Below are 12,208 nucleotides of genomic sequence, written 5' to 3'. Positions count from 1 at the left end.
CCCCCAAGATAAACAATGTCTAAGAGCTCTTTAAGAAATACAGACCCATGCGCCTACTCTCAGTTGTTTACAAGCTGTTTACCAAAGTTATAATTAGCCTCGTGGATATCAACCGGGATTCCCAACAGCCAAGCGAGCAGGCTGGGTTAAGGAAAGGGGACTCAACCATGAATCACATCAATGTCGTCAATCAAGTGATAGGAAGATGGGAAGATGAAACTAATCCCCTTTACATGGAATTTATAGACTATGAGAAGGTGTCTTACTCAGTACACACCGCTCCCGTGCTAGAAGCATTAAAAGGCGAGGGAACAGAAGAAACCCACATAGACTCCTAGACGACACATGAAGGGACGTACGGGCAGGATGACCTTTCACAAGCAAAACTATAAATTCCGGAACCGAAAGGGACTAAGACAGGTAGGTACCATCTCGCCAAAACTGTTCACAGCATGTCTGGAGGGGGTATTCAGAAAGCTTGACTGGGAAAACATAGGATGGGAGTACTTGAGCCATTTGAGGTTTTCGTGCGACATAGCCTTGCTGAGTGAGACTGCAGATTACGTGCAAAAAAACACTTGAGCAACTATAATCAGAAAGCACGGCCATGGGGCTAGAATAAATATGAATAAATCTAAAGTAATAAGTAACAAGCATGCACAAAGCGTCCTCTCCAGCTTAGGAAACAAAACACTAGAAGAAGGTAAAGGTTATAGCTGCCTCGGACAGATGGTTAGTGCTGACCCAGCCACGAGAGAGAAATCCGGCGCAGAAAAGGTGTGGGGTAGGGTGCTCTGGGCAAGCACTCCCCAATAATGAAAAGTAAGCTACAACTGTCACTCAAAAGAAAGATCTACAACCAGTGCCTGCTGCCGGTGTTAAAGGGGTCCTGAAATACCTTCCGCCGATGCGTGGATGTACAGGGCCGTCCACGCTAGGTGCGAACACGGCGCAGCGTGGCCTCGCTCCGCGGAGCGCCAGCGCACAATCCGCGGCCGCGCATCGAAGCTAAGCGGCGCAGGCGCACAGGGGCTTGGAGGCGGGGCTTCGTGTAGTCTGCTAGAGCGGGAGAGCGCCGTGCCTGCTTTGCTGTGAAGCACGCCTAACTGTAGGCATGCTTGTAGCGTCTAAGCGCGGCGCGACGGCGTTGTGGGAAAGCGCACTTTCCTTACTGCGGCACGTTGTGTAGACTCTGCGTACGAGAACTCACAGCTTCCGCTTTTCAGTTCCACGATGCCGGTTAAATGCAAGTATTGTTGAAGGTTGAAGGCATTTCAGAACTGGTTTGGCTCGGGTTATAGGGGTTAGCGCTACAAAACGACACTTGCTACGAAAACGCTGCAGAGAAGTGCTCCGAATAACCACCCAAGGAACTTTACCGTGCATTGATACCACGCAGCAAACGCGCGTTCTTGCATTTCGCCTCTTTTGAAAGTGGCACCTGCTACTGGGATCGGACATGGGTCTCCCGGCTCAGTGTAGCCAACCAGCCCAACCAGTGAGCAACCGCGGCGGGCCAGGTGATGTCCTGGCGGGTTTTTCGGGATTTAACCGCACCCTAGAATTAAAAAGGGTAAGGGAGCAAAGCTGTATTTTCTGCGTGTGCTCTCTAAAGCAGATGACCTTATGCCCGAATGTGCCATCCGGCCGGCTTTTTAAACAACGGAGGTGTTACTGGCCGTAAGACCACCGTTGCAGCAAACAAAGAGAGAAAATTTTGAAGGCTTGTTGGGGCGTACTTGCGGCGACCTCCGAGCGTCCCCGGCACGCGCAGTGGATTTAGCGCGAATAGGCAAAAACCTCTAGAAGCGAGAACATGCCGAGCACTCGGGAGCGTGTACCTTGTAGAAAACGCCGATTCCTCGGCTCGTGCAGTGGCTATAGCAAAAAAACAAAAAAAAAGACAACCAGCGCGGTCGTCAATCTCTGCCGCGCATGCAACAAAACTTCAGCGTTAATGCTAAAGTCCAATGCTAAAATTAAAAAAAAAACATGCTGCTTGGTAGAGGTCACCGCGACCGACACATTCTCTGGAAGCCATTGTGGATAATTGGAGACATGGCTACGAGTGTGGCAATACTTCCCGAGACGACTGGCAGATCCTGCAACCGCGTCTCGAGTCGATGACGAAGGGCTGGTTGAAGACTACAATGCAGAGGACGACTTTCAATCCACCACTCGCTTCGAGAAAGACGACGACCGGTTTGATGCATATGACTACGATTACTAGCACCGCAACTATGAAAATAAACAATGATATTAAAGCTTAGCTGCGTCCAGCAAAGCTCACCAACAACAGCTTCAACACTGAAGTCTTGCGCGTGAGTGCTAGCTTCCGAAATTTTTTTTGATCGGAGTATTTACATGCTCGGTCTTGCTCGAAGACTCTCCAGGATTGCTCGATGCCACTTCGATTATGATCAACGAGCTCATGGAAAAGGAATCAGAATATGCAGAGTCCACAATGCAAGTGTTTTGTTTAATGTAAGGCATTGCATGCATTGTTAAGCATATTGAAAATGTATTGAACATATTGGTGATTTTTCTGTTCGTGGCATTTGGCTAGCCCATGTGTGTGGGGATAGTAAAGAGAAGAATGCCGAAGTTGTGGACCTAAAGAACGGAGAAGCTGTTCCACAATTGTGTAGCATGGAACTGGTGACCACCGCTTCATTGCTCACGCAGGCCCATTGCGAGGAAGTACGGGTCTTACCATAAAGAAGGATGCGTACAGGTGGCAACAAAGGGAGGGGCCGCTTTCTCCAAATAACTAGCCATGTAGGGAGCGCAACCAATGACGTATGCATTATAATTTAGCACACTAGAGTGGGACCGGTCCAGGATTCGACCGTAGAGTAGACGATTGTGCTGGGGGCGTGACTTCCTGGCTGGGCGACTGCTTGAACCATCTCGACGATGCGCGATATTCATATGTTTGAAAAAAGCCAATACACATCTGGAAGAAATTCGGCAGATCGAAACCCAGCCGCTGTGACCGAAATTTCACGGAGGCGAAATGCACAGACAATTATGTTCTGCGTAATGCCAGTGAGCATTAAATAAATCCTAGTGGCCGAAATTATATGGCGCCGTTCTATACAGCGTCTCTCATTGAACTAAACCAAGCCAGTCCTGAAATGTTTGCAACAATACTTGCATTTAACCTGCACCGCGGAACTGAAAATTGGAAGCTGTGGGTTTTCGTACGCAGAAACTACACAACGCGTCGCAGTAAGGAAAGTGCGCTTTCCCGCAACGCCGTCGCAGCGCGCTTAGACGCTACAGGCAAGCCTACAGTTAGGCGTGCTTCACAGAAGCAGGCACGGCGCTCTCCCGCGGTAGCAGACGACACGAAGCCCCACCTCCAAGCCCCTGTGCGCCTGCGCCGCTTAGCTTCGATGCGCGGCCGCGGATTGTGCGCTGGCGCTCCGCGGAGCAAGGTCACGCTGCGCCGTGTTCGCACCTAGCGTGGACGGCCCTGTACATGTAACCAAATAAAGCAATGTATTAGCAATCTCCTCCCGCAAGAATTTTGTTGAAGCGATGAGTATTAGCTGAGAAATCGGAAATCAAAAACCGCGCGTTACCGTCGCGCCGCGTTTCCTCCTCCTTTCAACTTACTCTCCGCTGTTGATGGCCAGCGAGCCTTCCCTCCCATGATGCTGCGCTCCTCGGCGGTGACGTACTTCCGCTATTGCGCTGCTGACACAGCCGTCTGCTACGGGCAAGCTTTGTCGACACCATGAATCCCGCACTCCGCTCAAGGCTGGAAAAGCGAACGAAAAATCTGGCCCCATGTGTGCGGCGGCCTGGCCTTGCCCTTTCGCGGTGTACGTTGCTGCAGAACTTTGCTATCGGCGGCACGCGACTTTTTATCGGCGGCGAACTCGCAGCCGCACGGGGAGGATCCTGCGCTCGCTCCCTTGGATGCACAGCGCACTGTTTATCCAAAAAGCGCCCTATCAGATGTGGCCCCGCTGGTGCCGGGTCTTATTTTGTGGCGGTGGTAATTCCTGCCGGCGGCATGTGAAAAAGACATTTTAAACCGATACAGAACTCGTGCACAGAACGCCAGTTCAGCTTGGGGCGACGCGTCGTGGAGAGCGGCAACGTTGGCAAAACATGCCCCGCCACGGCTGTGAGCTTCCTTGCGCTGGAGCGAGCACCATTTCTTTGACAATATCAAACATCGGTTGCCCTGGCAACAAGGCACAAACCGCTCTAGAAGTCAGTTACGGTTGCGTGATCCCGGTTCAGCTTGGCGCCCCACCTCGCGGCATATGGGCACTGCAGGTATACTACTCACTCCCATTTGGCAGTGCGCGATGCCTTTGGCATTACAGGAGGCGATGGTGTGTGTGTTGTGGACGCCTTTGTTTCGCGATGAAATGCGACGTTGTGCTTCTGCGGGTGGGTAGTGCTTCCCATGGTGTGGATTATCTTTCTCAAGCGGCGTACGACTCAACCTCGCATGGGGTATGCGCAGTGTGCGTGGCTAAAAGCCATCTCGGCTTGTGCGCCAGAGTTAAGTGACTTGCTGTTCGTCCCCGCAAACCGCGCGCGAGGTGAGTGCCGAATTTACGAGGGGCAGGAGGAGGCAACCCATCGTCTGTCAATCGCGGTTCGGACTTGCAACGCATGTTGTGACGTTGTATTCGTTCGAAACGCATCTCTGGATTGTTTGGAAGTTGAATAAAATGTATGCGTCAAACCCGGGCATTCGGCTTCAGGGCGTTCTCTGCGATTGCAAGAAAAGTTCCAAGAGACTTCAACGCTTTCTTTATGGAACGTACTTAAGTAAGAGAATATTCATGTCGTGTTATGGCCCTGCTGCATTCAATACAAAGGGTTAAGCGTTTGTTTACACTTGCTTCGTTTGTCGTAAAATGTCCAAGCACTCCGGCACTCCGCTGGCAGATCAGCTGGGGAGCCGACGCTGAGCAGACGACTCATCTCTTTGCCGGAAGTGCGTGAAAACGCCGCCCAATAGCAGGATGTCTAGCTCATGACGAACATCTGGGAATCGATGATGTAGACATGTGAAGATGGCGGCGTCCAAAAACACGAAGGAAAGGGTGTGAAAAAAGCGACAAACTTTGCAACAAAAGTGTGAGCTTTCCGCTGCGCGTAAAAGAGTAATACTTGGCACAGATGATGTTGACGACCCAGTGTAACGATTGCGCTAGTCAATTTAGTGTCCTCAAAACGCCTTTCAGGGCCCCTTTAACATACGGAGCTGAAAATTCGGGCCTTACTAAACAACGAGAAAGCAAAGGGTCAACGGGCCATGGAACGAATAATGTCAGGTATAACACTCAGGCACAAGAAACGTGCTGCCTGGATCAGAGAACAAACTAGAATTCACGATGTCATAGTTGAAATAAATAAAAACAAATGGACTTGGGCTGGCCGTGTAGTTAGGCGAACAGAAAACAGGTGGACAATTAGGGTAAAACAGTGGTACCAAGAGATGGGTATAGGAGAAGGGGAAGGCCGATAACATGATGCAGGGATGAAACAAGTAAGTCCAGGGCAAAGCAGCAGACTCGAGCAGGGCAGGAAACGAGCGGTTGGAGGTCAGTGGGAGAAGCATTCATCCTGCAGTAGACCTGAGTAGGCTGCTGCTGCTGATGATGATGATGGAAATAAACGACTTCAGATCTAATCGGAAATAGGAAAAACGACCAAATTTATAGCTCCAATAAGTCATTTGGCGGTAATTTGCTGTTGAGCTTGTAGGGATTCTCCCCCCCGAAAGCTCGAGTTATTCCGTTGGAACTGCCGCGCGCCATCTCTCCTGCCATCTGCGAAACGCAAGGTGGAAAGTCTGTACAATGAAAGGTCGCGTGGCATCTTTTGTGCACGCTAGATAAGCGCGGTGGCGCTTGTCAGCGGGGGGAAGGGGGGGGGGGGAATTCGCCAGGCAGAAGAGAGAAGCCGCCGCCAGCCGCCCTCAAGGAGTCCGCACGAGAGCAAGCGGTGATCCGTCCGTCCCGCCGTGCAATAAGCCTCCAGAAGTTGAAGTGATGACATGCAGTCGCCAGCCACCTTCAAGGAGCCCGCACGACAGCAGGAAATGACCTGTCCGTCCCGCCTTGCGGTAAGCCTCAAGAAATTGAAGTGCATTGGCGAATGTGTCTCCTGTGCCGTTTATATTTTGTTTCCACTGCTTAAGTGAAGCTCATTTTCCCTCTTGAAACGTATTGACTATATTAATAATTTCTTATTGACTATATTCTTGACTATTGACTTGATATATTGACTATATTCTTGACTATATATTGCAACGTATTGACTTTCTGTATTGACTATATTCTGGTGATGTACCATTCTGTAACAACAATAAAGTTCTATTTTATTGTGCAGTAATGTTATGACAAGGCTCTCGCCTAAACCCCCCTCGGTAGGCAGGACTACATCCAAACTGTGATACGACATTGTCTTACGTTGGCAGGAAACTGGGTGGCTGGCAGCAACCAGTCTCCCACCTGCCCCGCCTCCGCTTTCCGCAATGCCGTCACATCGATGGCACGAAATAATTAACACATACCTGAATGAAGAATAGCTTTGGTTTTCCAAGGAGGCTTCTGTTTTCGCAGAAAGGGCTCATGAATTTCTCCGCGGTCATCTTGCCGCCATCGGAGGTGTACATGTAGCTCTCTTTGGTGCCGTGCGTCAGGATCCAGCAGACAAAGCTGTCGTCATGGCTGTAGTCCTCTTCCCCAACTGCATGGCAAAACAAGACTCTTGCATGTTTTCACCGAGTTTCCGAATTTAGCCTGTTAGCCGGGGATTATTCATACTGCAGCTAGGTACTCGCCCAGCGGTAGTGCGGACGAATCAGGCGAATCCCAGCTTTGTTGGAATAAACATCTTGATGCCAACTGTAAGAAACTCTCTTCCGTAGCTGGCGCGATAGCACGCACGCGACGGCTCTTCCCAGAAAAAGTTAAACTGAACAGCTACAATGCTTTGTTTGGCTCGTACATAAATTACTGCAACTTAGTATGGACTACTACAACTAAACAAAACATCAATAAAATACTCATCTTACAAAGGAAAGCCGTTTCGCCATATCGCAAAACCACAACGAGACGGCCAATACTGTAGCGCGAGAATTAGCAGGCCACGCGACAGTAATGGTCTCGTCTGCAGAGTGGTGGATGGAGACCAAAGATAGGTTCGACACCTTTCAAGGTGTAACCAAGTATTACAGAAACAATAGAAGGGTGATGGCACCGCCACACCCCGAGCTAACTAGGGAGCAAGCATCAATATTCAGACAACTGCAGACCAATTCATTATTGACCCCGGTCATAATGCAGGACATATCACCAGAACTGTATGCAGACGACACGTGTGTACTGTGCAACAACGCCCGAGGGACTGCTGCCCTTTTGTTGTGGGACTGTGAGGTGAGACCAGTAGAGGCTTCAATCAGGACCGACCTCCGGCCGTGGTATCAAGACGTCACGCGAATCTACAACAAGGAGGACCAAATTTCCGCTGTCCAGCAGATCCTGTCGACTCTCGAACGGCAGCACCGGTGTGAAAGCTGCGGGGCGTCATCCTCCCTCCGGGGAACAGGGCAACCACCACCACAGTGAATAGCGACGGTGACCGTCTATTAGAGTGGCCAAATGACCGACGAGGGGCTACGTCCGGGCGTAGTGGCAACACTACGTCTGCTGCAGGCATTTATTAAAGTCCTTTTCACTCACTCACTCTTTTTGCACTCACACTTTCTTCCCACGTTACAACATAACGAAGGCAAATTACATGTAAGACTTCCGAATTCTTCACTTCCTCTACTTTTCTTCGTTATCAATAAAATACTTTCTCATACATTGGGCATCACTCCAGGCCAGAACTCACTTTATAAATACCCGTAACACAGACGATGTTGTTTTTGACGAACTACCGTCTTGGGAGTCCCGCAACAGATCAAACGACTAAATGTAAACCCTGCCATCGTGTTAACTAAAACCAAGGTAGAAATCGGCGAAGAGCACTTTTCCTGAACCAAAAGCAACTGCTTCGCCCGACGGCCACGTATTCACATCTTCACCACACCAAGATCGCGGCGCCCACTAATGTCGTTCCGGAGATACGGCGTTCCAAAAATTGCCGTTTTTTAATCAAATTGCACAAGTAGTTTGACGCTTCAGTACACATAAGTATTTTTTCTACAGGACTTTGCAATGTTTTTCGATGGGAAAGCTTTAAAAGCGCACAGAATATAACATCTGCAACCCGACATTGTGACTTCCGATGAAATTCTCTCGGGTACAATTTTAGGCAGGTTTCTTATTGATTGATCAATCAATTAAACTTTTACAAACAACATCACCTTGGGGGTGCTGGAATATTATGCCGTCAGTAAGCATTTTTCTCCGGCGAAACTGACGGGAGGGTTATAATCCTTGACTCTAAGACTGTTTTAGAGCATTTCGGCGCAATGTTTGCACTTTTCAAGCTTTTGGAGCAGTGTGGCGCAGGAAAACAAATTCCTATCAAATCTGCGCAATATGCGCAGCTGTTCACCCCTGTGTTAGTGTTTATGCATTTTAGCGCGTTCGTTTTCAACCTGTACTTGCGGCTTCGCTACAACGACTTTGATGTTGACTCGGAAGCCGTCAAGATCTAGAGAGAGAGAGAGAGAAAACGATTAAATGAGCACGATAGTGGGAGTGGACCCTAGTACGGGAATTCATGTGTTGTCCTAGCCGTCTTCGCTAGGGTAACTAGAAGGCGCTTCCAGTCGACAGTTGTTCAAAATTGTTCCCCACAGGTCAGGAAATGAATGGGTGGAGTGGGGTGGTATAGCTGGGTTGTGAACGCATTCCAGAATTGTATGTTGGAGGGTACCTATAGTTCATACCATAAGCTAGGTGCAGCGCTGTGGAGGCTACATTGTTGTCAAAAGCCGTCCCCTCAGGGCGCGTAACTCACCGCGAAGGAAACAACAAAAGGCGCCGGGGCCTTGCAGTGCGACTTGCCGAGAGGGGAGAAGAGAATGTCCTTTCAGGACCCCCTTCTCGGCGAGTTAGGCACCCTCAGTGGGCGCACTATTGATAACAATGTAGCCTCCTCAGTGCTGCACCTAGCTTGTGATATGAACTATAGTTGTGGACAAAATGTGCATGCAGCCGTGTACTATGTGGGGAAAAGTATTGCAAAGGTCAACTAAGGGTGATGTTGAATATAGGCCTTACAACATACCTACCCAGATGGTCTCGTCTGGCCAATGACGACGACAAAAGGAACCGAATTCTAAAAAAAAAGCCGGCGTCGTTTTGAAGCGGCGCGGTTGGCCTGCAAATGCATGCATTCTTGGGTTGGGGCGCCACTCTGAGGGGAAACGGAAAGGTGGACACCCTAGGGAGGAGCACTGTAACAAGGGCGCAAAGCGACAAGCGCAACGACGGGGGCAGTGCGCGTCGCTTTGCGACCTTGTTACAGTGCACCTCCTTAAGGATTTCACTTTTACGCTGACGCTCAAAGCGGCGCCCCAATCCAAGAATACATGTATTTGAATGCCACTACCGCGCCGCTTCAAAACGGCGCCCGTTTTTTTTTTAGAATTGTGGACATGTTGACGTCATAACCCATTTGGTTATGACGTCAACACGTACCCAGAAGCTATTCCAACGCACCCACTCAAGAGGATCAGCTAATGGCGATATTATGTCATCAGCTGACGTATGAAGTTCATGGCCAATCCGTAAGTCCCGACTTGGCTACCGCGTCACCGTACCAAACTCTAACCCTTGGATACCCATCCCTTGGATATCCAAATCTGTCAGAGGCTCAAGGCCAGGTCACCAGTTTTCAGTAGCATTAACATCAACACATCTGCCCACACACGCGCTTTCTGAACTAAGTGAGAACTGATGCTCACGCATTCTCCCATATAAGATAACTTAGGTGCTGCCGCAACTTGTTTGCGCCAGAACCTCCGGTTACTATCGGGTTTTGATTGTTTTAACGTATTCAACCCTCATTCGAAATCCTCGTAAAATATGTGTACAGCGTCATCATCGTAGACAGACGTTCGTGCATAGGTTAGGACTAACTTTAACTTATACGTGGCAGTTTGCGCCTTTACAGCTTCTGCAGCTCCTCTTGCGAATGCTGCAGAATTCATCCACATTGCCTGAATTGTTTTTAGGATCAGAAATACTACTCATAACTCCTTACTTTTCTCGGATTCACCGCATATAGTCTGCGGATACGTAGTACCAGGTCTGTAACATTCGTGAAACACGAATGCGGATAGTCCGCGTTTGGTTCGGTACTGATAACCGATCAATTCCACTTCAGCCGCTTTGAATTGAGTCACGGCCTTGGGCGCATACCGGATATTGGAGCATGCACACCGCCTGCGGGTTTCGCTGTGGGAGAAGCTCGTTTTCCCCACAGGCACATGTGAAGAGAGATGGTGGCAACGGGAGAAGAAGCCACTTGGCACTTCGCCTCACAATAAAAGCGGAGGAACATCGAATCCTTTAACTTCTTCGGCCAATGGCGAAAGGCTTGCTTGGTCAAGGCCCGCGCGAAAACGTCTTATAGTTTTACCGGTGAGTAAAACTATGAGTCAAAGAGGGGAAGAAAACGTACGAGACAAACTGTCCCAGATGTCGCTGAACCACGTTAATTTGTTCGCGGAATTAGCATTACCCTACGTCATGGAGGAAAGAATACTCAGGAGAGGCCCCTAGCATCCCAATGCATTACGAAAAGTGTTCTTGATCCCATGGACAATGTTGCTTACTTGTTTCCAACTGCGGTAGCCAAACCTGGGCGAATAGAACGGACAAATGTTTAAGGCGCTTGGCATGTGGCTGCCTCGCTACGCTTGAAAACCAGCGCAGTCGCTACGACAAACGTTTTTAGATTGGGTCAGTTTTTTTGAAAGCTCCGCTGTCGGAGGCGGCCTTAACTCGCACCCCGGCCGCAGCGGCGCTTACATCGCGTCGAGATCGGCGGAGCCAGCCGCTGCCGCCGCCGGCCACCTGGAGGGAAAATCCCCTTCTCTCAGCATTGGCGAGAGCCACAGTTCGTTCTTTGCTCACTTTGTGTTTCTTCGTTGCGAAGTGAAGCGAAATTTATCGCTGCTGAGACGTAGCGCGCAAAGGCCGCAGTTCTGTACGACCCCAAACAATGCTCCCGTCGTCTGCGTTCGCCATCCCGCGAGCCTGTTGCTATGACGACGAGAAACTCTACTTTGCCAGGCTTAAGAGCTGAAAAATCGTCCTTCTATCTCAAAAAAAAAGGCCGGTTTTCGATTGAAACTTTGGGTGAGTGTTAAAATGGACAAATTGAAGGCGAAATCAACAGCTTAGAACATGACATCGCTCCGAGGAATTAGCGACGACGCTGTTTTCGCTTCAAAGAGGGAGGGCAGGGCGACGCTATGTTAGTCAAATCAAACCGGAGACAGCAAAGGATGATGGGATAGAATGCTGGGTTCAGTGGGCTCAAATCATGGCGGGACTCGGCTTCACAAATGTGACGTCAGGGCCTCTCCTAACCCTTTCTTTCCTCCATGCCCTACGTGGTGACGATGACTCGTTGCGGACTCTTCGCCATGCAGCCGCTTTCAACTACACAAGCCATGCTTAGCGCTTCAGCAGATACCACGGACGCCGGCCATTCAGCCACCTTCACCAGTTAACCGCTGATGTTTATTCAACACGGTAAGCACCGGCAGTAATATCGTTTCTTTGCGCATCAAGTTCTTGAACAACATCGCCATCATCTTCATCACGTTATCAATTGGCGTAGCAAGTTTGGCATTTTAGCCCGGCTAACATCGCCAGACTTCATCAAAGATCGTTCTCTCTCTCTCGTGTTTTGCTTTTAGAGCGGCCGGCTCGCAAATGGGGAAGGAGGCCCGCTACTCAGAAGATACTGATTAGGTGCATTCGCGCAACAAATTTGCTGCTGCTCGCGCTGAGGCTTAGTTTTGGAGATGAGAATGGAGGATCTAGTTTCTGAATAGCTATGGACTGTAATTGTCAGTTGAGGATTATATTGCGTGTTCTTATATACTCGTAAGCGAGTTGTGGGCTGCTTTAGACAGCATGACCTACACGCATGGCTGCTGGTCAAAAGGTGAGCACCCAGGCAAAGCCGAGAATGGGCGCCTATAGGGCCTCTGCTCACCGCGTTAGGAATTGGCGCAGACGTATTCGTTATGCATAAC

The 12,208-nt window shown here is 49.7% G+C and overlaps 1 protein-coding gene across 1 annotated transcript in view; it reads right to left on the bottom strand.

The window, feature by feature from the left end:
* Positions 1 to 12,208, bottom strand: part of LOC144172280 (caspase-7-like) — a 60,454-nt gene that overhangs the window by 23,805 nt on the left and 24,441 nt on the right. The window contains exon 5 of the mRNA XM_077701028.1: positions 6,551 to 6,726. Within this exon, the coding sequence (XP_077557154.1) occupies positions 6,551 to 6,726 (176 nt within the window). The remainder of the gene's footprint in view (positions 1 to 6,550; positions 6,727 to 12,208) is intronic.

The sequence above is a fragment of the Haemaphysalis longicornis genome, unplaced genomic scaffold (genome assembly GCF_048455015.1).
Source record: "Haemaphysalis longicornis isolate Haplotype H1 unplaced genomic scaffold, Haemaphysalis longicornis Haplotype H1 scaffold_20, whole genome shotgun sequence".
NCBI lineage: Eukaryota > Metazoa > Arthropoda > Arachnida > Ixodida > Ixodidae > Haemaphysalis > Haemaphysalis longicornis.
This window is presented reverse-complemented; position numbering and strand designations above follow the sequence as displayed.